Source organism: Diabrotica virgifera, chromosome 3, assembly GCF_917563875.1.
Source record: "Diabrotica virgifera virgifera chromosome 3, PGI_DIABVI_V3a".
Classification (NCBI taxonomy): Eukaryota; Metazoa; Arthropoda; class Insecta; order Coleoptera; family Chrysomelidae; genus Diabrotica; species Diabrotica virgifera.
In genome coordinates this window covers 74,291,436-74,316,369 of record NC_065445.1, presented here as the reverse complement: position 1 = coordinate 74,316,369, position 24,934 = coordinate 74,291,436, and the positions used below count along the sequence as shown (strand labels likewise).

The following is a 24,934-nucleotide window of genomic DNA, read 5'->3' as shown; positions in this document are numbered from 1 at the left end:
ATTTATGATTTACATTTTTAGTTATATTTTGAACCATATTAAAAAAGAAGCCACATCTCGATAAGAGGTGCCTAATCGTAAAAATACAAAGAGGCAAAAAAGTTTTAAAAACACTGTGTTTAACTAGTGGTATCGCAGTAATAGTTTAATTCGAACGTACACAAACATTTGGGGGGTTTAAAGGAACAAAACGCCCATAAAATTTTTATGTAAATATATTAAAAAAGAAGCCGCAACTCGATAAAAGCTGCCTGATCGAAAAAATACTAAGAGCCAAAAAAGTTTTAAAAATATTGAATTTAACTAATGGTACCACAATAATAATTTAATTGGAACGTACACAAAAGTTTGGGGGGGTTTAAGGGAACAAAACCCCCATAAAATTTTTATGGGTGGCCCAAATTTCACTATAATTTTTCTTTAAGATGTTCCTGCCATAAGATTGCCACATGTCCATTTTCGTTAAAAAATCTCTAATAGTTTCGATATATTTAAAAAAATCGATTTTCATTTTGTAACTTCAAAGGGCTGTAACTTTTTTTATGTGCATATTAGTACTAAGGTAAGTTAGGCTCATTCGAACTATTTTTGTTCTCAAAATATGTGATTTAATTTATGACCTGTATTTTTGTTACACCCTGTATATCCTACAATTCATCTCGTATTATTTTTATTGCCTGGTCTATAAAATTTTCTAATTTTATTTTGTGGGTTGATCATTATAGAGATATTATTAAACTTTATTTTAGCTGTTGCAGTTGCTTGTGGTTGCAGTTTGTTTATTCATAAAAACAATAAGCCATTCTTCAAATTTCAATTACCTAGTTATCCAGCAGTGCCACAGGAAACCGATGCTTGGAAAAAACTCTTTGAAGCAAAAGCAGACTCGTCAGAAAAGCCGATAGAAGACTTATTAAAGGATTTATCTAATGTTCCGTTTAACTCCCTATCAAATAAGTAAGTGTACTATAATATTTATGTGTATTTGTAATACAAAAAAGTTTTAAAACTTCTAGTTATACAGTGTGTTCCAACGAAAATTTGACCCCCCCCCCCCCCACAATTTGTTAAATTTTGAAGAAGCTCTTGGTTTCTGAGTTTCTGGGGGGTCAAATGTTCGTTGGAGCAGACTGTATACAAAAAATACATGGTAAAAATTGATACAATCAATCAAATTGATACCATCAATACAACGTAAAACTTTGTCCAAAACAATGGGATTGTTTTTTTACTATCCATTTAAATGGTTCAAGATAGTAGGCAATCACAAAAATAACTTGATTATACTGAATATATTGTAAATGTAATCAGTCTATTAAATGAAGATTTTGACAGACAGCCTGTGGAGTTAACGGAGAGAGTAACAGCAATGGTTACCAGAATAACAAACGAGGAAGTGGCTCAAGCGCTTCAAAAAATAAAGAAAGGAAAAGCAGTCGGACCAGATGATATTCCTGGGGAAGTATGGAGAGCATCGGGAGAGACAGGAACAAGTTGGCTAGCAGGTCTATTTAATAGAATTATGGAAGTTGGACAAATGCCAGACGAATGGACAAGCAGTATATTAGTACCTGTCTACAAAAACAAGGGAGACATACAACAATGCACAAACTACAGGGCTATAAAACTACTTAGCCACTCCATGAAAATATGGGAGAGAGTAATTGATAGACGGATACGTGAAGAAACCGAAATATCCGATAATCAATTTGGCTTTATGCAGGGCAGATCAACAACAGATGCAATTTTCATTGTAAGGCAACTGATGGAAAAATACAGGAATAAAGAGACCAACGCTCATATGGTATTCATTGATCTTGAGAAAGCATATGATAGAGTTCCTCGAGAGGTTCTGTGGTGGGCACTCAATAAGAAAGGAGTCCCTGGCGAATATGTAAAGATTGTGAGAGATATGCATGAGGGAGTAACAACTAGTGTTAGGACAGGTGTGGGAGAGACTGATAAATTTCAGGTGAAAGTAGGATTGCACCAAGGCTCGGTGCTTAGTCCTTATATATTCTCATTAGTTTTGGACCAGATAACAGCGAAACTACAGGGTAGTATTCCATGGTGCCTAATGTATGCTGATGATGTAGTGTTAATAGGAAATAGTGAAAGAGATTTAGAACAAAGACTGGAACAGTGGAGACAAGCTCTGGAGGAAAAAGGTTTAAAACTTAGTAGGACAAAAACAGAGTATTTGGAATGTTTATTTAAAGATGGAGTTACTACAAATAAAATGGTATCTTTGGATGGTGAAATGATTGTGAAAAGTAATAGTTTTAAGTACGTAGGATCGGTATTACAGAGTAATGGGGACCTAGATGGAGATGCATGCAGTAGAATTAGGGATGGATGGATGAAGTGGAAAGAAGCGAGTGGTGTGTTGTGTGACAGAAAAATTCCAATGAAGCTGAAGGGAAAATTCTATAAAACAGCCATAAGACCGGCTATGATGCACGGAACTGAATGTTGGGCAGTGAAAAAGAAAGAGGAACAACAAATGACAAATGAGGTGTCGAATAAAAGCTTATAACCCAAAGATCATCGTATTAAAGGTGAGAAATTTGACCTAGGACTTCCGGTTTTAGAGTTGCAACCGGAAGTACTGTTTTAAAGTCACCGGAATGGTACAAGCGATATATTATTCAACGCGTCTTAGCAAGATAAGAACAAATGTATACTTACGGTTTCATGCTTGTCTGTCCGCTTCCCGCGAATATAACTCCTCCTTCACTGTACCAGGTAGAATGACAAATGAGGTGTCGAATGAAGGCTTATAACCCAAGGATGGTATTAAAGATGATATTTTGACGACAGACTTCCGGTTTTACAGTTGCAACCGCAAGTACCGTTTTAAAGTCACCGAAATAGTATGAGCGATATATTATTCGACGTGTCTTAGCAAGATGAAAACAAATGTATACTTTTGGTTTTTATATCATTTCCGGTTAAAAAGTTGTAACAGAAAGTGACATATAGTCGCAGAAATAGTACATGTGGCATATCAATCGAAGCGAATTGAAAAGTCGAGCTTGAATCTTGTTCCTGTTTTGAAGGCATATCCGTTTAAACGGTTATGACGAAAGTTTGGTAAAGATGACTCAAAATTAGTGAAATCGTATAATAATCGCCGCAAAATTACACTAAGAGTACAAATATCGACTTCTTGTTCTACTTTCGGTCACTTTGGGTAAAACCTAGGACTTACGTCACAAGTCAAATTACTTGTTAAAACATTGAAGCTTAACTTACCACCAATCTTTAAAAGAACTGAACACTGAACAGGGATTTGAATGTTAGAAAGAATAAATGAATAATACAGTGACTTATAAGACTAAAGTCTAATAATAATTAAAATTATTAATCTAATATTTATTAAAAGAAAGGAATCACGCTCATATTAATAATAAATGATATGATAATGATGAAATTCACAGCTTGAAATACACAGGTGAAACAGTAGCGATCAACAGGTAGCAAAAACGCGTTCCAAGATTGTGGCTGTAATTTTGAATATTTTTTCGAGATATTTGGCACACTTATTCATAATATAATAAAGAATGGCGGTACAGAGCCCAATTTGAAAAATATATTAATATGTGGAAATTACTCTGTAATTAAATACAATATTAAAAACGCTGGACGGAAGGGCCGCCCGAGAACTTTATCGTGCCGATCTATTATCGTTATGGTACTAGATATTGGCATTCTATAAAAATAACAAAGTTACTCGTTATTTTGATATTTTAGAAACACCTACTGTACTTAAAAGTATTTTATGGTTCTACGCATCATTAATTCCTGCATTTGAGAAAATGTTCGATGCCATATTTCGGGGACACACTATAGATGTGTAGATTATTGCATAAATCAATAGAATATTATAGTCATACTTTCATTTCAAATTAGTTCATTTTTCTGAGAAATTAATAGTTTACAATATTTGCATTTCATTCTATTTCGATTACGCCAGTCAATGCGCGAGATTAAGAACAAGATATTATCTCCAAATTCTATCCTACTGCATGGATTTTAATGAAATTTTGGGAGTAGCCCAATCTCCTAATTCAAAGTCTATCCTATATACTATGGCGCTTTTATCATGGGGGAAGTTCCCACCACTTCTCAGAGGTGAAATATTTTTATTTTCGAATTACATGGAGAAAAAGGAAGATTTTTAAGAAAATTTAAAAATTCATTCTATAATTTGATCACATTTTTTAAAAAAACCATTCATTTTAAACCCGTTTAACTTTTTGAAAGTAGAAATAACACTATATTAAAAGGTATTGAGAAGAAAAACAATGCATTTAAATTATGGTGGATGTGGAGTTAAATGTATATACTTTTCATTTTTCCTTAAAGTACATTAGTCATTATATTTTTTGCACCATATCTCGCTTAGTTTGTAAGTAACCGACATTTAACGGTGCTCGTTTTAAAGGCCTTTTCAAACACTACAAAAGGTGTTGGTAGCATTATACACCTAAAACCTACCGTTCCTCTGTTATTTCAAGTTGAATACACCAATTTGAGCATGCACCAAAAAACAAACTATTTTCACCTACCATATCTCTTTTTGTATTATAAATAGAACATTTACGAAGGAACGAATCTCTTTATTATTTATAATCTAAAAAATGTTTTATATAGAGTTTTTAGTTCGATGCATAGTTTTTAAGGTATTCACAAAAAATCCGTCCGAAAAGGTGTCATTTTTCAATGAAAATGGCCAATTTTCAACTACGCATAACTCAAAAAGTATTGAGTTCTCAAAAAAAAGTATAGACCAGTTTTTGCTTAGAAATAGGTTCTTCAGCCACTTCCGTGCTTATTTTGACCAACAAATTTTCCACCCCCTTGAAGAAGTGGGAACCGCCCCAAGATAAAAGCGCCATAGTATATAGGGTAGATTTTGTTTCTTGAGCTATTCCCTACTTACTGTGAAAATATCAAGTACATCAATGTAGTAGAATGGAATTCGGAGCCAAATACCCTCAGTGACTGCTCTACAATAATGCTCTGCTATGAACGCGTGAGAGAGGACACACATAAGATTATAGCAAAATTTCTATTTACCGTAACTTTTCGAGTTTTTGAGCTACAGCAATAAATTTTATGTCATTGGAAAGGTAATTTTGCATTCTTTCAAAATGTGTTAAAATATACAGGGCGTATCAAAAAAATTAAGATTTTTTATTCATTTCCGGTTCAACCGGAAGCCATGTTTTTGGTAAAATTTATTGTGATAATAGATAATAAAATACCATATATGTCTGCAAAATTTCAAATTTTAGTTTCTATTAAGAAGGAAGTTACGGGCACTCGAATATTTTTTTATAAAAAATTCATAACTCCCCTCCTATGGGGAGTTAAGATATATGACTAATGTCATTCAATTTACTGATAGGACATCAAAATATATCAAAAAATAAAAAAATTCCTTGGAGCCATTTTTGAGAAAATCTAGTTCAAAATGTCAAAATTTGACCCCTTAAATATAGGCAACCCGTAACTTTTTCTGAAAAACGATAACATCTTTCTTATAGCCCCATCTTTAGGCTATATAACGACTTTCTCAAATTAAACTTATCTTTAAAAACTTTTTAGATAGATAGGGAAATGTGTCGGGGGGGCGGTCGGCCATGTTGGCCGCCATTTTGAATTTGGAAATGTCAAATTCCGTACTTTTATTTACCTATCGATGAGCTTACTTTGAGTTGAATTTCATTTATTTCTGTCAAAATTTGCAAAAATGGGCCCTAAATAACCCCCCTATTTCGGCCCCCCTTTGAGAGATTTTTTTTAAAAGCTTAGTTTCTCGACAAAATTCTCTTAAACTTACTCATACCGAATTTCATCAAAATCGGTCCAGTAGTTTTTGCTGGGCGGTGGCGACATACGTACGTACATACGTACGTACGTACGTACATACTTCCGACATGTTTTTTTTTATTTGCTTTTTAGACTCAGGGGGACTCAAAACGTCGAAAAAAAGTGAAATCTGAAAAATTTTTTTTTTGCACGATCCTATAACTTTATCTATTATACTATACTACGTATATAGTACGATAAAGTAAAAAACGAGCCTGTACCGCCATTAAGAAGAACAAAAAAATACACTTTCTTCAAATAAAGTTTTTTATCCGATGCCTAGATTTTGTGTCATTTTGGAACTACTAATGAAATAAAAAATTTTAGTAGTTCCAAAATGACACAAAATCTAGGCATAGGATAAAAAACTTTATTTGAAGAAAGTGTATTTTTTTGTTCTTGTTAATGGCGGTACAGGCTTGTTTTTTTAATATTGTATTTAATTACAGAGTAATTTCCACATATTAACATATTTTTCAAATTGGGCTCTGTACCGCCATTCTTTATTATATTAAGAATATGTGTGCCAAATATCTCGAAAAAATATTCAAAATTACAGCCGCAATCTTGGAACGCGTTTTCGCTACCTGTTGATCGCTACTGTTTCCTCTGAAAATCAGAAATTAAAAACAAACAACAGAAGAGAGTTAAAATAAAATCAAAAAATATGAATATAAAATGATCTTACAATAAAGTATAATCAATTTTCGATGTTTATTCTATATCCCATATACTATTTATGCGACTATAATGTGACACTTCCGGTTACACCTTTATAACCGAAAGTGATAAAAAAGACAAGCTTTGGAAAAAACATGAGTATGAAATTGATACCATTTGTTTGTGGATTTTAGATGTGCTTATGACAGTGTAGACAGAAACGCACTATACAAAGCCATGATCGAATTTAATATCCCAATACACTTAGTGAGATTGGTGAAAGCAACTCTCTCAACATCCGAATGTAAGGTCAGAGTGCAGAATGGAATATCAAAAACTTTCCAGACACAAACCGGACTTCGACAGGGTGATAGCCTATCGTAACTTCCATTCAACATTGCCCTAGATAAAGCTATTAGAGAATCTGGCATAATTAACAAAAGGGGCCATTATTAATAGAAGTGTACAACTACTAGCGTATGCAGATGACATCGAGATCATAGCAAGAAGAAAGTCGGACCTGGTTAAATCGTTCACGGCATTGGAAGCAGCAGCGAAAAGAATGGAGCTACAAGTTAATATTAATAAAACTAAGAGTTGCGGATGAGAGTAGTTTTAAGGGGTCAAAGTCGCAGTTTGTATTTTTTTTTATTGTGACGCAGCACAACATTTGTCCCCCACGCAGCGTTCCGCCCCTGGAGATTTTATTTAGTAATGTCATGATCTACCTACTTATTCCCAAATTTTGGTGCACCAACTCGATCACGAACGACAAGAAAAAACCTTATATTTTTATACTTACACCTGCATATCACCCCTTTGTACGACAAACACCATTCCGCCCCTGGAGATTTTACTTAGTTACGTCATGACCTACTTACTTCCAAATTTTGGTGCACTATCTCCATCATAAGCGTCACAAAAAAAATAATAAAAACCGCGACTTTTACCCCTTATCTTATAACTACCCTCGTCCCCCACTCTGGTTTCCGCCTCTGGGGATTTTACTTAGTTATGTCATGGTCTACTTATTACCAAATTTTGGTGCACTATCTCAATCACGAACGTCGCAAAAAAAACCTTATAATTTTTTATATTCACCCCTGCCCCACCCCTTTGTCGGCCACGCAGCTTTCCACCCCTAGAGTACGTCATGACCTACTTATTTCCAAATTTTGGTGCACTATCTCGATCATGAGCGTCACAAAAAAAAAATAATGAAAACCGCGACTTTGACCCCTTATAACTACTCTCGTTCCCCACTCTGGTTTCCGGCTCTGGGGATTTTACTTAGGTATGTCATGGTCTTCTTATTCCCAAATTTTGGTGCACTATCTCAATCACGAACGTCGCAAAAAAACCCTTATATTTTTTATATTCACCCCTGCCCCACCCCTTTGTCGGCCAAGCAGCTTTCCACCCCTAGAGTACGTCATGACCTACTTATTATTCCCAAATTTTGGTGCACTATCTCGATCATGAGCGTCACAAAAAAAATAATGAAAACCGCGACTTTGACCCCTTATAACTACTCTCGTCCCCCACTCTGGTTTCCGGCTCTGGGGATTTTACTTAGGTATGTCATGGTCTACTTATTCCCAAATTTTGGTGCACTATCTTAATCACGAACGTCGTAAAAACCCCTTATATTTTTTATATTCACCCCTACCCCCACCCCTTTGTCAGCCACGCAGCGTTACGTCCCTAGAGATTTAACTTAGTTACGTCATGACCTACTTATTCCCAAATTTTGGTGCACTATCTCGATCATGAGCGTCACAAAAAAAAGTAATAAAAACCGCGACTTTGACCCTTATAACTACCCTCGTCCCCCACTCTGGTTTCCGCCCTTTGGGAAAAGTCATGTACACAACTAATTCAACATATCCCCGTATAATTTTCCTTATTACTTATCACGCACAAAATCCGCTCCCAGCTCCTAGACTATAACCGGCAAAATAACGTAAAAGACGGAAAAAATAATACGTTGTGTAATAAAAAGAGATGAAACTAGTTAGTAGAAGTGAGAAATTCAATAGAAACCCCTATAAAACATTATATTGATAGTTTCCCACATACCTATTGTCTTTCTCCGAAGATTTTAACATATTTATAAAAAACTCTCGTTGAAATAAATAAATTTAAGATGCCAAACGTTAAGTGATTCTGGGAACTATAAAGATGTTATGATATACAGGGTCGCATAAAAGTTATTGCATTCTGAACTAAATCGAATTAAAAAAAAAAGAATAGTTTTTTGGATCGTTACAAGGTAAATGTGATGTAAAGGTAAAATTAGTATATGTATAAGTTTATTTTAATAACAATTTCACAACATAAAAATTTGAAAATAACGACGCTGTTTGCTGTCTTGATTGAATTAATAATTTATCCAAATTGCACTGTTTGTTTTTGTTTTTAGGTCTCAGGAACTTTTAACGACAAGCAAATCTAGAATTCCAGATATTATTAAAAAATCAAAGCTAAGTGATATAGTGATAAACTATCCTATTACTTGTATGAGTAGTTTGAAGAGGAATTCAAATGATAAGTATGAAGTTTCTTGTCCAGTTTTAGCCAATGAAGCTGGAAATGTATATATTTTAGATCCTCAAACTTTTACAATACTTCATCAGGTAATTTATTTTCATTGTATACCTACAATGAAAATACCCACTACAATTTTCATCTCAATTACAACCATAGTCAATTTCTTGAAAAAAAAATAATAGTCGAGGGTATTCGCGATGTTGTCACAATGACTACCTCTTGTGGATTTCGGCTGAACTAGTTTTAAGGGTGTTTTCAATGTCAAACTATGAGCGCACCTACATTTGAAATAAGTAGGTAATATTCATTATTTATTTTTACATGTTTTAAATTAATTATTGGGTAATATAAAATGATTACATGGAATCTTCACGTTTCAATAAAAGTTGGCGTCGATGTTGTATATAAAATTTGTAAAAAAACATGTAGGTGTAGTCGATTCGCTAATCTGAGACACAACTGTCTAGTGATGTTGGTAATTTTTTTGGGAAGTTAGGTTGATAGACGTGACTGGAAATTACTACACAACCAAACATACCTGCTCATAGCCGATAATTAATAGTAAACATGGCATAAATAACATCAACCTTACGTCAATCAATAATTATTTATTTACACCATTATAATGTATTGATAACAAATGAGAAATTTATTTATTGTACAAAATAAAAATATTTTGTATGTATACACTCCCACTATTTCCAATAATTCTCCTTTTTTTATTGAAAGATTAAGTTGATTTGAGCAGTTAATAGTGTGAGGTAGGAATTTTTGCGTTCTATGTATGTTTCCTACTCTGAATCTGTCAAGATGAATCTCGACTGAGCGAATATAGTTTAAAAATAAATAATGAATATTCCTTACTTGTTTCAAATGCTGAGCGCACATGCTCAGAGTTTGACATAGGGCTTTTCATCGATATTGTCATTTGTTTCGAGCTTCTGTCATATGTTGTATAATATGTGTATAATATTAATATATACGGATTATACGACATATGACAGAAGATCGAAACAAATGACTGTGAATGAAAAGCCCTATTGAAAACACCCTCAAAGCTAGTTCAGCCGAAATCCACGAGAGGTCGTTTTTGTGACTTAACATATTTTTCCATCCCCCAAGTCTTATATTTGACATTATTAAATTGTCCGCAATGTTTTAAAACTAATTAACTTAACCGTATTTAGGCTAATGCAGATAGATTAAAGGTAACTCCAGTTTCCATTAAAACAACAGGAACGTTAGCAGTAGATTTCAGAATAATTGTAGCCTGCAGAGAAGGCCATTTATGTGTATTAAGAAGGAACTGGTTAGAAGGCAAAAATATCATTCAAATGAATACCAATATAGTTGATTTTATTATAACCCCAGAAGACAACTTCATCGTGGTGGCTACTACCGACAAAATGCTTAATTGTTTTACGAAAAGAGTAAGTATATTTCTTCCTCTTCTTCGGCTTTATCCCATTATTAATTCGCCGTTTTCATCCTCCACAGCACTCTATATTCTCCCAGTCACTTTCTTTGAGGTCTCTATCTATAATAGATTTCCACCTCATAGCAGGTCTTCCTCTCCGTTTTTTTCCAGGCGGGTCTCAATCCAATATTCTTTTCGGCCACTTGTGTTCTGGGATTCTTTGTACATGCCCGTATCACTACTGCAGTTTTCTGTTTTCCAACTTTTTTGTAACTGAGCATTCTACTTCCGTTCTGTTCCATATTTCCTCTGTTCTTATTCTATCCTCTCTGGTGATTTGTAAACATCTTCTCATAAAGTCCAATTAACTGTTCGTATTTTATTTCGTATTGTTGTTGTCATATTAGCCATACTTATGTTCCAAATAGTGTAATATACAGCACTATGCTCTGAAAGACCCTTATTTTTTTTTTGTTAAAGAGTTGTTCGATATCACTCCATGGAGTGCTTTTGCAGTCTGTTTTCCCCGAGCTATTTTCATTTGTATATATTTCACACAAGTACTATCTCGGTTTATCATTGACCCTAAATACTTAAAAGTCTTACAACTCTTAATAGTCTCTTCTAAACCTAAGTTTAAAACTGCAACCTCGGATAGAATACATAAGTATTCAATATTACATATATTTATCTTGAGCCCCCATAGCTCATACTCTTCCTTTAATTTCCTTATCAAATATTGCATGTTCTCCTTGTCTTGTGCAAAAATGACTTGGACATCGGCGAAAAGTAGTGAATGTAATATAGTCTCTTGTACCGGTATGCCCATTGTTCCACATTTTCTATACCATCTTCTCAAAGCCTGATCGATGTATATTTGTTAAAAAGAACACATCCCTGTTTGAAGCCTTTTGTTGAGATGATTGTTTTTGTTATTTCAGTGCAACTTTATTTGCATCTGTGTTTCTTTATACAGTTTTTGTGTTATATTCACCCATTTCTCTCTAACGTCCATTGTTCTCATTGCTTCTCTCAGTTGTTTCCTGGGCACACTATCGCATGTTTTCTCAAGTTGATAAAGGACATATGTGTTTCAAAATTTTTCTTTCTGTTCTTTTCTATCACTTATCTCGCGATGAATATTATCTAGACCTAGACATGGTCTAGCTAATTCAAAGGCAAAACAAGTAATTATATTTAAACAATTATGTACTTTGATGTATTGTAGGGACAAAGGCTTTGGACATTAAAGCTACCTCAAATCATCACCTGCCTATGTTTGGTTCAGATTGAACATATCCGTGTCAACTTATTTGGCGTTGGGTTAGATTCCGGGTTAATCCAATTGTATCAAGGACGTAAACTAATTGATCAAACTAATGTTTCTGACGCACCATCTGTGATACTGTTTGGTCCCCTTGGACAAGAGGAGCATGCCCTTTCCATTGTTACAAAAGGTAAAGAATATTTATAAAATATAAATATCTACCTATATTTTTTATGTATAAAGTACTGCTCGATGAGGAAAAACTTTAACAACAATAATAGAATGCCTACTGATTTGCACTGATATAGTCGGTTCGCTAAACTCAGACGCAACTGGCTAGATATTTTAGTCGATATTTTTTTTGTTTTCTGCCAGTTTTGCAAAAATTTTCAAAATTACTAACTATTTAGTGATTATTAACTATTTAGTAATTATTTTTTGCCAATTTTACTAAAATTGGCAAAATTACCGACTAAAATATCTAGAAAGTTGCGTCTGAGTTTAGCGAACAGACTATAGAAGTGCAACGTATGTTTTCTACAATAACAATAATGAGAAAAGTAGCGAAAAGTTGTTTTTGATGAAGTAACTAAATGAAGTAATTAAAGTCATTATGTATGTTATACTTATATGAATGGTTGGAAATGGTTTTATTTTTTAAATAAACTGTGCCTTTAATTTTATCAATTTGTAATTTGAAACTTCAACATTTAAAAACTAATTTTAGATTACATCTTGGAAACTATTTTCTTGTTACATTTTAGTGTTATCTATTATATGTAATAAAAATTAACCACAATGTATGTTCAAAATACGTTTATTTTGACGTTTCGATTTCTATTTCGGAAATTGTTCTCAAAATACCGAAGTGGATTTCGAAACGCCAAAACGAACATATTCTTAACTGAAATTATTATTATTTTTTTATTGGTACACTGCATTTTTTACAATCTACTTTATATACAAAGTAATAAGTACCCCCCCCCCCCTCTGTGGTTCAGTGGTAAGAGCGCCTACCTTTGGATCGAAAAGTCCGAGTGGTTGTGAGTTCGAATCTCACCAGGGTCAGAAATTTTTTGTTTATTATAAATTAATAAATGAAAATAGTTTCTGTCCTTGTGGGATCGGTACTCACCGGAGGGACCGCAGAAGTTCGGATACAATTAGAGTCTCTTTGCAAAGACAATGACGTCGACTTTGCAAAGTAAAAAGACACTTACTTAACACACACACACACTACACATGACACTAGGTACCTAACTGCAAAAATTCACCGTACCTACATGCCAATGGCCATTAGTTGTGGAGACATTAGCTAAATAAAAAAAAGTGATAAGTAAACAGTCTGTAAGTCAATGAAGGTGACTTAGGTACCGTCCAGTGACGGTGCTCTGTGGTAGGTCTTCTGGCCATACTCTCTTCAGTTTTCTTTCAGCAAGTGATTGAGTGAATAATATCAATTCGTTATTGTGGTCAGTGGTGCGATTTTTATATTTTATTGAACCATTCTTTATTTTATCCTTGATTAATGGGATGTCCAGATCATTGTGAATTGTCTGGTTAGATACGTAGCATGAAGCTTTACTTATCATACGGAGTATTTTGTTCATATAGTTTTATTCTGTATGCCTAAATTGGTATGAGTATAGTTGTAATACAGAAGAAGTTTATTTTCAACAAATAACTGAACCTTTTGTTAAGGTAGCCAGTTCATATTTTTTAGTTTAAAATCTAATTGTTTTCGTTTAGTTTTAATGTGCGTTTTCCATATTTATGAGTTTCTCATCCAGATGCAATCCCAAATATTTGACAACTGGTTTTATGGGGATCGGGGTATTTAACAGAAACTTGAGAACATGCAGATTTTCTTGTTGTAAAAATAATTTTTACTGATTTGCTGGCATTAACATTTATCTTCCATCTAGGGTCTAGGGTAGACATCCATTGCTAAGATTCCCGTACTAGGTCTGGATCCCGCGTATGAAAAAAAAGTTGATTAAGAGCAAGCTGAAAATTTGTTTATAGCTTAAGGGTGTCTAGTCGAATAAACTTTGATATATGGGAACACTGGAACAGGGGCAGTTTTAATTGTGGAACAGGTTAAAAATTTGGAACGGTCAGACCACGAAAACGGCACATTTATTTTGTCCGACAGAACAGACTTAAACTCTCCGAACAGAGATTAAACTCTCATGCAAAAATCAGACTGCTATTTATCACCTGCCATAATTCCTGTCATTTGACATATTCTACATATTCCACTCATTAAAACGCCCATTTGGTGATAAATATAAGTCTGATTTTTGCATGAGAGTTTAATCTCTGTTCGGAGAGTTTAAGTCTGTTCTGTCGGACAAAATACATGTGCCGTTTTCGTGGTCTGACCGTTCCAAATTTTTAACCTGTTCCACAATTAAAACTTCCCCTGTTCCAGTGTTCCCATATATCAAAGTTTGTCCGACTAGACACCCTTAAGCTATTAACAAATTTTCAGCGTGCTATTAATCAACTTTTTTTTCATACGCGGGATTCAATAATCATTTTTGGTTGAAACTGAAATTATAGTTACCTATTTACAATTAAAGATAATAAATAACTAATTCAAGAGTAATGTTAGAATTATTTGTACACAAATTACACTAAAACCGGCAAGGGCGGATCCAGGACTGATTTTCGGGAGGGGCCATGAACTTTTTTTGGGGAGAAGTACCGGGGGTCTTGGGGTAATTTTTAAAAATTGGGGTTACAATTTTGAGTTTTAAGGCACTTTTCACACACTTTTGAGTGCCCTAAAAACATTAAATTATTAAAGTCAGTACCGATTCCTACACATTTCTTCGGATCCAAGTGCAGTTCTTTCAACAAGTTTGGGTAATATTATTTTTCACAATTCTTCTCCTTTCAGGCCTTGTTCTTCCCCTCTTTCTTGATTTTCACTAATTATTATATGTTCTCATAAGTGTCAATGAACAAGTTCATCGAGGTTTATTGACGTTCATTGATCTCAGGAAGATGCTGTGGATAGGTGTTGTTTTAAGAGTCTTATCTCCTGATGCGATTTTAAACCTTAACAATTCCCCTCATTGCTAGGTCCAGCATCTTCGTCCAGAAGCAGAAGGCCATCATCACTATGGCCTCTTAGAGGAATATTTTGTCAACCTAAGAACACTATAGATACTATTGATTGTAGTCTTTCTATATTTTCTTGTATCTGTTTAGACCTCTGAGAGTCTATCTGGTTAATGACTTTTGCGGGTTGCTATAATTTTGTAGAAAATCCTGCCCAACCTGAACGCACCTTGTGGTATGATGTATTTTTATGGGTTTGTATGGCTCCGTCTTTGCCCATGAGTTTGGCGAAAGATGTTAAAGGTTTTGTGACAAAGCTTTTCGCTGTCATCCCTTTATTGTGACCATATTTTTCATTAGAAAAATAAAACGCAATACTTGTAAAACTTTTAATGTGCGAAAGTACCAATCAACTCCTTTGTTCTAAGTGCTGGTGAGTGGTGACCCAAGTAACGCTTTATTTCTTATTTATTCTTTGTTTGTACAGAATATGGAAATTGATACTATTTTGATAGCTGCCAAGGTCGTTCTAACAAATGACACTTTGTAAAATTATCAACATTTTTATTTGCAAAAAATCCTGTCAGTCTTAAAACTTCCGTTACTGCTTTTGTTCAATTCTAGTACAGAAGACATATTTATCCCCTGTTTTGTACATAATATGTGTTTGAAACTAAAAACATTTGAACTGCAAATATTTAAATTTATATTTTTTTAAATTCTCGGAGGGGGCCATGGCCCCCATGGCCCCCTCCCTGAGTCCGCCCTTGAAAACCGGTAGGTACTTATAAAATAATAATCTTGTAACGATTCTTATATTTAACAGTGGTAAAAACGTTCCAAATAATTTTAGTCTTCCACCTTTACTAAACAGTTTTAGTAATCAGCTGACTGACAGCTGTCTACTATCATTGACTTTTTGACCTTGGCTGAACGACTGTTACTGTTGTGCAAAAACACAAACTATTTGTTTTGTTGTTGTGTATATGTGTATATTAAACTCCTAAAAATGGAGCCAAATGTAAATATTATGGAACGACAGGGAAGTTGCCTGCTTCTACGATCTGCTAGTCAAAATTCCTTGGATGAAAGTTCCCAAAAACATATCTCGCAAATTCATCCTCATACAAAGGAAAGGCCACCCTACAGGAACCACCTGCACACTCAAAAGGCTTTTGATGTTATGAATGTTATGAGGAAGCAAAAGTTGCTATGCGATGTAGTTCTAGTAGCAGGTGATGCAGAGATAGCAGCACACAAAATGGTACTGGCTGCCTGCTCTTCTTACTTCTATGCAATGTTTTCTAGGTAAGTCATGTTTTACTTATTCATTCTCAGTTATTGTATCTTTTAAATACATTGGTTAGTACAAGGTTTTAAGACCCTCATGATAACTATTCCTTGATTTTTGGCCACTTTTACTAGTGTCCCCAAAGAAAACAATAAAATTTGAGCGTTTCTTTACTTTTTCCATGAAGTCCATAAAAATAGGCATTTGAGGCCTACCCTCTTATTCAATAATTACAATAATAATTAAGTAATTTCTCTCACGCATCTAGAATACAAACAATTGATGTTATTCAACATAATATCTCTGATGCAATGGTAATGGTGTGATTTGATTGTTTGTATTCACTATTATGTATACCATGTTGAGGAGACTTTTTATTCAGGGAAAAGCTACAGGTAAATGTAAACAGTCTTCAGATACTTAATAGGATACAGTGGCGGCTCGTGATTTTTACAATAGGGGAGGCTATACCTAACTGTAAAATATCTAGACAAATTTGCACTAGCAAAAAAATGCGCACAAAAATGTAATTTAGGGCCCCATTTTTTATTTAAATTTCATAATATCATCATAATTCATAATTTCATGATATCATATTTTAAAAATAGTTAGTCTAATTGTAAAAGTTTAGTACCGAAGTTTGTGTCATTTGTTTAACAATTCCATCTTTGTAAGTAGATATGCATATCAAATAAATACAGATTTGAAGTTTTACAGTCCATACAGGATGAAGCTTCACATTTGTTAAGATACTCAACTGAATTTTTTTAATTCTAAACGCGGCCTACTGCGAATTCAAAAACAAGATAAATTACTGATATTTTGCTTTGCGTTACAGATATCGGAAAAAGTTATTTGAACAAGTTGTTCCAAATATTAGTCTAACCCCACATACCAAATTTCATAACAAAATTCGCACTTTTAGCTTTTTCATTATTTTTAGCCAGGACCCTAAAACTCGTTGTCCCGAGATGCACGCAACAGAGCCGAGAAGCTACTTAGCCTCCCTTGGTATATCTCCAGGCAGCGTGTGATGGCACCGTAGATGCCACTGTTAGGAGACCGCATCTCCTTAAACGCCTGCTGTGCTGCGCGGTGCATCAGCTACGGAGGCTGCTCCACTTCTCGGCTCCATTCATGCATCTCGGGATAACCCAGGGTCCTGATTACAATAATATTAAAAAAACTGAGACGCAATCATGCGTTCTAATGCTAATGCTCTGTGCGTATGGATATTTAGTGATAATGTGGAATTTACACGTTGTATAATAGTGAGAGTGCTTGTTGTTTTCGCGATTCATGATAAACAACAGTGTAGCGTGTGTAAAAAATTTATGGCGAGGCTAAGCCTCCCTTGCCTCCTATGACGAGCCGCCACTGATAGGATAGGTTCAAAGCAAACAAGAGTATTTCCTCATACTTAGTTATTATCATTGAAGTACATACATATACTGAATTCGCTCTTAGTTCAGGGCGCATCTGTTTTGACATGGACGTTGAGAGGTGACTCAATTTTTTTTGCAGAAATTGCTTGAAAATAATTCAAATAATATTTGAGTTATCCTCCCACTCAAAATGGTCAGAAACATCCCATAAATAAAATCAAAATGTCAAAATATGAAGGAAAAATTCGATTTTTTTGTTGGTTTTTTGATTATAACTTTAAAACTATTCATTTCTGAGAAAAGTTGTACTGAAATAAAAGTTGCGTAATTAAATTTCCTACAATATAGAATTGGTTAAAAATTTAAAAAATAGTCACCCTTGTTGCAAAATGGCAATAATTGCGAAAAAAAACATACAAAAACAAGTATTCGCATTTTACATTTTTCAACCATTTATGCTACACTTAGGACCTTCATATTTTACCCAGAAAAACTTTATGATATAGTAAAACAACACTGTAAATTTCATTAAGATTGGTTTAATAGATTTTGCAAAATAAATTTTGCAATCTAGCTTTCGCAAAAAAAATCATTTTTTTTTTAATGTTGCAGCACTGAAAATAAAGCAGATAGCAAGTTGATTTTTTTTTTGATTATAGAAGTGTACTGTGCCTTTCATTTCCAATTTGTAAAATTAAAATCGATTAATTACCACGGTGTCAGGAATTTTTTTAAATAAACATTAATTTTTAGTGCTACGCGCAGGACAGAGGTGTTCGCTTCACACAAGTTTATTCCCAACAAAATTTCTTCCAATCTTTATCTAATATATTATTTTCTTACTCTATATTTTGTTGTATTTTAATATTTTAATTCCACAAAAATCAAACTAATTTTATAGGTCTGGATCCCCCGTATGAAAAAAAAGTTGATTAATAGCAAGCTGAAAATTTGTTAATAGCTTAAGGGTGTCTAGTCGGATAAACTTTGATATATGGGAGCACTGTAACAGGGGCAGTTTTAATTGTGGAACAGGTTAAAAATTTGGAACGGCCAGACCACGAAAACGGCACATTTATTTTGTCCGACAGAACAGACTTAAACTCTCCTAACAGAGATTAAACTCTCATGCAAAAATCAGACTGCTATTTATCACCTGTCATAATTCCTGTCATTTGACATATTCTACATGTTCAACTCATTAAAACGCCCATTTGGTGATAAATAGCAGTCTGATTTTTGCATGAGAGTTTAATCTCTGTTCAGAGAGTTTAAGTCTGTTCTGTCGGACAAAATACATGTGCCATTTTCGTGGTCTGACCGTTTCAAATTTTTGACCTGTTCCACAATTAAAACATCCCTGTTCCAGTGTTCCCATATATCAAAGTTTGTCCGACTAGACACCCTTAAGCTATTAACCAATTTTCAGCTTGCTATTAATCAACTTTTTTTTCATACGCGGGATCCAGACCTATTATTATTGTTTGTGAAATATTGTTTAAACAATTGCATATGTTTAAAAATAATAAACTTTTACTCTCTAAGTTAAAATATATGAACAAAGAAAGTTTTTTCTAAAAAAAGTGTTATTTCAAAGGATAGAGTATGTTTTTATTTTGCAATAAACAAATTTATTTATTTATATCGAAATGTAATAAAAATTAAAATGTATCAATCATTATCAAAGGTCATTAGAATGCCCAATCAGAGCAAACTATCTGCTGCCCTGCGCGCAGCACCAATAATTAATGTTTATTTTAAAAAATTCCTGACACCATGGTAGTTAATCGATTTTAATTTTGCAAATAGCAAATGAAAGGTACAGTACACTGCTATATGCAAAAAAACAATTGAACTTGCTATCTGCTTTATTTTCAGTCCTGTAACATTTTGAAAAAATAATTTTTTTTTGCGAAAGCTGGATTGCAAAATTTATTGAACCGATCTTAATGAAATTTACAGTATTGTTTTACTGTATCATAAAGTTTTTCTGGGTGAAATATGAAGGTCCTAAGTGTAGCATAAATGGTTGAAAAATGTAAAATGCGAATACTTGTTTTTGTATGTTTTTTTCGCAATTATTGCTATTTTGCAACAAGGGGACTATTTTTTAAATTTGTAACCTATTCCATATTGTAGAAAATTTAATTACACAACTTTTGTGTTAGTACAACTTTTCTCGGAAATGAATACTTTTAGTTATAATCAAAAAACGAAGAAAAAAATCAAATTTTTCCTTCATTTTTTGACATTTTGATTATTTAAACAATGTTCCGGACCTTTTTGAGAGGGAGGATAACTCAAATATAATTATTTGAGTTATTTTCAAGCAATTTCTGCAAAAAAATTTGATTCACCTCTCAACATCCAAATGTACTAATATTTTTACAGATGCGCCCTGGTCTATCTATCGAGATTCACTTTGACATGCTTTGACACTGACGTTAGTAATTTCTTTTTTGGGAAATTCAGTTGTCAGAAGTGAATGGAAATTACTACACAACCAACGCACGTCCTCATAGCCAATATTATTAATAGTAAACAGACATAAAATAACATAAACCTTACGCCAATCAATAATTATTTATTTACACCATTATAATGTATTGATAACAAATGACAACATTATTTATTGTACAAAATAAAAATATTTTGTAGAAATAAACTCCACAAAATTTTATGAGATTAGTAGAAACTCCCACTATTTCTAATAATTCTTCTTTTTTTAATGAAAGATTAAGTTGATTTTAGCAGTTAATAGTGTGAGGTAGGAATTTTTGTGTTGTATGTTTCCTATTCCGAATGTGTCAAAGTGAATCTCGGTAGAGCGAATTCAGTATAAATGTTTTTCATGTATTTTTATAATTTTTTTTATACATGTGTAGAGGCTTTAAATTTCTTCACATTTATTATCAATGTTTCTTGCTTATTGCATTTATGTTGTAATTTTATGACCTAGAGAGGTGCTAGCACAAAGAGGCAAAGGTGTTATATTTGAATATTTGTCATGTAACAGTCTAACGTCAGCAGAGACTATACTGTATAGATACAGATTTGTCTTCTATCAACCACTCAAATGCTTTTCAGATTTTACTACTTCTTCTTTAAATGCCATCTCCACAAGGTAGGTCAGCAATCGTCATAGCCATTCAGACTTTAGAGATGGCTGCTCTGAAAAATTCATTTGATGTACATTTCGACGGCTGAAATGCAAAAATGACCAAGCGACATTTGGCTAACTTTACACTAGAGCGGTTTAAAGTTTGAAATTTTGAAAAGAAATTCATAAAACATAATTTAGTGGTTTTATTGTCATAATTCCAACGAACTTTAAATGCAGTTTAGATACCTACTTAATAAACTACCATTTGTATCTATTTTTTTAATAGTTTATGAAATAGTGTTGGTTAGTAATATTTTCTCCTAAATCGCCAGTCCCGGCGCTAGGGTATAAGGTGCCTGCCTGCAAAACTAACATAAGCGCCCTTAGGTGTTTTGAAATTAGTATGTATTTTACATAACAAGCAGAAAAAAGCTCATTTTGGCGCCCCCCAAACAGGGGTGCCCGCCTGCAGTGCATCCCTTGCAGGAAAAATATAGTAGGTAGGTAACTTTTTCTTGGTGGCGATTCACAGAGCCGGCGATATTACTGAATAGAGAATTAAATAACCTTTCAAATAAGCTATCACACGACCCCTACTCTCATTTAAAAACTCTCATTTAAAAAATCATCGATTACGTCATTACGCCCAGATGGATGACGTCACTAGTATGATATATATGCCAAAAAGTCATAATTTAAAAATAAAAATCGACTTGTCTCAGGATTTCTCTCCAAATTCGCTCCTTCTCGAGATAATAAATTTATTCCAACTCAAACGTCCTCACTGTATGAGATAGTAAAGTGTTGCAGTCAGTGTAAGAGGAAGACTAGTATTCTAAAACTGGCAAACATTATGTTTAATGATTTACTTACTTACTTTATAAACAATCAGAGCAGGTTAACAATTTGGTCATTTGAATGAAATTTCAAATTTATTTGCTTAATTAATAATCTTTTTACCTTTTATTCTTGGGCAATTTTCATTAAGGTGTCATATATTTAAAGTAAGAATACCAACACCAATACAAGGAAAATGATTTGAAAGAAAACTATAATATGATGGTTACATAGAAAAAATTACTCATTAATATAAAAAATACCAGGGATGCAGTTTTTTTTAATTTTTTGTGATAATAAAATTAACATTAATAGAAAATATACAGATTATACCCTAGGATGAAAATTAAAATTATAGTTCTTTTAAAATATCTTCCTAACAATCTCACATTTAGAAGAGCAGATTTTTAATTTTTTTCCTTTCAATCATTATAATTGTGTAACCTGTATTTCAAATTAAAAATAAATGGATACTTATGATTATATCAGTAGCTCTGCAGAATATAAATCGATACACCAGTTCCAAAAAAGTAACAAGTCTGAATTTTAGTGATTTGGAGTTAAGTATTGGAAAGTACTTCAATGACCAATATTTACGAGTTCCAAAGAGTAACAACTCTATACAGTAAGGTCTCTTTTTATGCGGATTTTTTTAATGCGATTTTGAAGTTATGCGGTTTGTATTTCATCCAAAAATTTCTATTATTAATAACTAGTATAATTAATATTAACTATTCCCATCCAGTTGTCATTAATCTGAGGGTTTGCAATTTGGGTATTCTCCTTGTTCCATGATGTAGCATGTAGCTATTACATCAATCTGAGTTTGAAAGGTATAACCTGTAATTCTTTTGAAATTAAATTTAAATGTTTAAGTATTTAAGAGTTTAAATGTTGCTGATTTCAAGTTGCAGTATAATAAACAGCACATTTTGATTTCTGGATTGAAACATTTAATTAATAGGTCTGGATCCCGCGTATGAAAAAAAAGTTGATTAATAGCAAGCTGAAAATTTGTTAATAGCTTAAGGGTGTCTAGTGGGATAAACTTTGATATATGGGAACACTGTTACAGGGGCAGTTTTAATTGTGGAACAGGTTAAAAATTTGGAACGATCAGACCACGAAAACGGCACATTTATTTTGTCCGACAGAACAGGCTTAAACTCTCCGAACATAGATTAAACTCTCATGCAAAAATCAGACTGCTATTTATCACCTGTCATAATTCCTGTCCTTTGACATATTCTACATGTTCCACTCATTAAAACGCCCATTTGGTGATAAATAGCAGTCTGATTTTTGCATGAGAGTTTCTGTTCGGAGAGTTTAAGTCTGTTCTGTCGGACAAAATACATGTGCCGTTTTCGTGGTCTGACCGTTCCAAATTTTTAACCTGTTCCACAATTAAAACTTCCCCTGTTCCAGTGTTCCCATATATCAAAGTTTGTCCGACTAGACACGCTTAAGCTATTAACAAATTTTCAGGTTGCTATTAATCAACTTTTCTTTTCATACGCGGGATCCAGACCTATAAGTGTCATCAAGTTTTATGTTTCATTAGAAGAGATTTTTGCAATTTCAATATCATAATTACGTGTTTTTTATGGGAAATAAGCCACAATTTTACTAAAAAATGAATTTATTAACGTTTCGAAGCCCAAATCGGGTTTCGTTGTCAAAATACAAAATACTATTAAAATAAAACAAATATGTTGTTGCTAAGTAAAAAAATTCTTCTAATAATTTATTTAATCTGACTCATTTATATTGGCAATTCAGACGTATATTATACATTTTAAAGTAGAAGACTTTAAAATGATATCGCCAATATTTATGAGTTGCGTTCCTGGGACGACTTTACTAAAAGATAGTTCAGTCGATTACATGAAATCAATCCCAACTCAAGAATATCCGTCGCAAAAAAATCATAGCATGTGATCTGTCTTTAAAAAGACAACCAAATGCAACGATGACAGTAAAATTCTCGCGTTAGAGATTCCATAGTAAATCACGAGGGAAAACCAGGAAAAAACCTCGTGATACTATCCTGACATCGTAAGTATTTGGTCTTATATTTAATCTACCTTCAAAAAACTAATACCAAATTCTGACTTTAATATGTTTAAATTATAAATAATATTAATATTACATAGATATACAATAAGTAATACTAAAATATAAAATTTGTACTAACTCGATATGTTATTGACTTACTAATCGTGGTATTTTCTTTCTATTGACTTCCTCTTTCAGTATGGGTAACCACATCCTACTGCATTCTACCGAGGAATTTGCGACACAATTGGTTTCATTTAGCATAATTAGAGCCGCTTCTTTGATTTTTCTCTTTTTACTATCTGATTCTTTCAGGACTATACTTGAATCTCTCCACTGAACTCTATGTTCATTATCCCATGCGTGTTGACATATCTGAGATCTATCAAATTCTCTGTTTTTAATATAAGACTGATGTTCACTTATTCTAACGTTTAATGGTCTTGATGTTTCACCTAAATAAAATTGTTCGCATTCACAAGGTATTCTATAAATAAATGCAATTCTTTGTTCTTTCTTGTTCATTGTTAGGTTTAGTTTTAGATAGAATAGATCTCAATGTGTTTGTTGTTTTGAATGTTGTTGAAATGTTGAATTTATTTCCTATCGTTTTAAGTTTCTCGGATAGTCCTTTTATATATGGTATTGTTATTTTCCTCGTATTATTTCTTGTGAATGTTGTAGGATCCCGTTCTAAGTTGTTCTGTTCCATTCGATCTAATCTTGTCAATTCCTTATTTATAAACGATAAAGGATAATCATTTTTTAATAAAAAATTCAAGAGATTCAAGTATAGCCCTGAAAGAATCAGATAGTAAAAAGAGAAAAATCAAAGAAGCGGCTCTAATTATGCTAAATGAAACCAATTGTGTCGCAAATTCCTCGGTAGAATGCAGTAGGATGTGGTTACCCATACTGAAAGAGGAAGTCAATAGAAAGAAAATACCACGATTAGTAAGTCAATAACATATCGAGTTAGTACAAATTTTATATTTTAGTATTACTTATTGTATATCTATGTAATATTAATATTATTTATAATTTAAACATATTAAAGTCAGAATTTGGTATTAGTTTTTTGAAGGTAGATTAAATGTAAGACCAAATACTTACGATGTCGGGATAGTATCACGAGGTTTTTTCCTGGTTTTCCCTCGTGATTTACTATGGAATCTCTAACGCGAGAATTTTACTGTCATCGTTGCATTTGGTTGTCTTTTTAAAGACAGATCACATGCTATGATTTTTTTGCGACGGATATTCTTGAGTTGGGATTGATTTCATGTAATCGAATGAACTATTTTTTAGTAAAGTCGTCCCAGGAACGCAACTCATAAATATTGGCGATATCATTTTAAAGTCTTCTACTTTAAAATGTATAATATACGTCTGAATTGCCAATATAAATGAGTCAGATTAA

General features: G+C 33.2%; 2 protein-coding genes across 3 annotated transcripts in view; both read left to right on the top strand.

Annotated features, from left to right (window-relative positions):
* Window positions 1-24,934, top strand: part of LOC114337097 (Bardet-Biedl syndrome 1 protein) — a 113,005-nt gene that overhangs the window by 4,659 nt on the left and 83,412 nt on the right. For both annotated transcript variants that reach the window (XM_028287478.2, XM_028287476.2), the window contains 4 exons: window positions 750-957; window positions 8,960-9,173; window positions 10,275-10,517; window positions 11,733-11,961. In XM_028287478.2, the coding sequence (XP_028143279.1) occupies window positions 750-957; window positions 8,960-9,173; window positions 10,275-10,517; window positions 11,733-11,961 (894 nt within the window). The remainder of the gene's footprint in view (window positions 1-749; window positions 958-8,959; window positions 9,174-10,274; window positions 10,518-11,732; window positions 11,962-24,934) is intronic.
* The window catches only part of LOC114337096 (ring canal kelch homolog), a gene marked incomplete at its 5' end in the record, with an annotated part of 54,332 nt that continues 45,133 nt past the window's right edge, over window positions 15,736-24,934 (top strand). Inside the window, one exon of the mRNA XM_028287475.2 lies at window positions 15,736-16,148. Within this exon, the coding sequence (XP_028143276.2) occupies window positions 15,736-16,148 (413 nt within the window). The remainder of the gene's footprint in view (window positions 16,149-24,934) is intronic.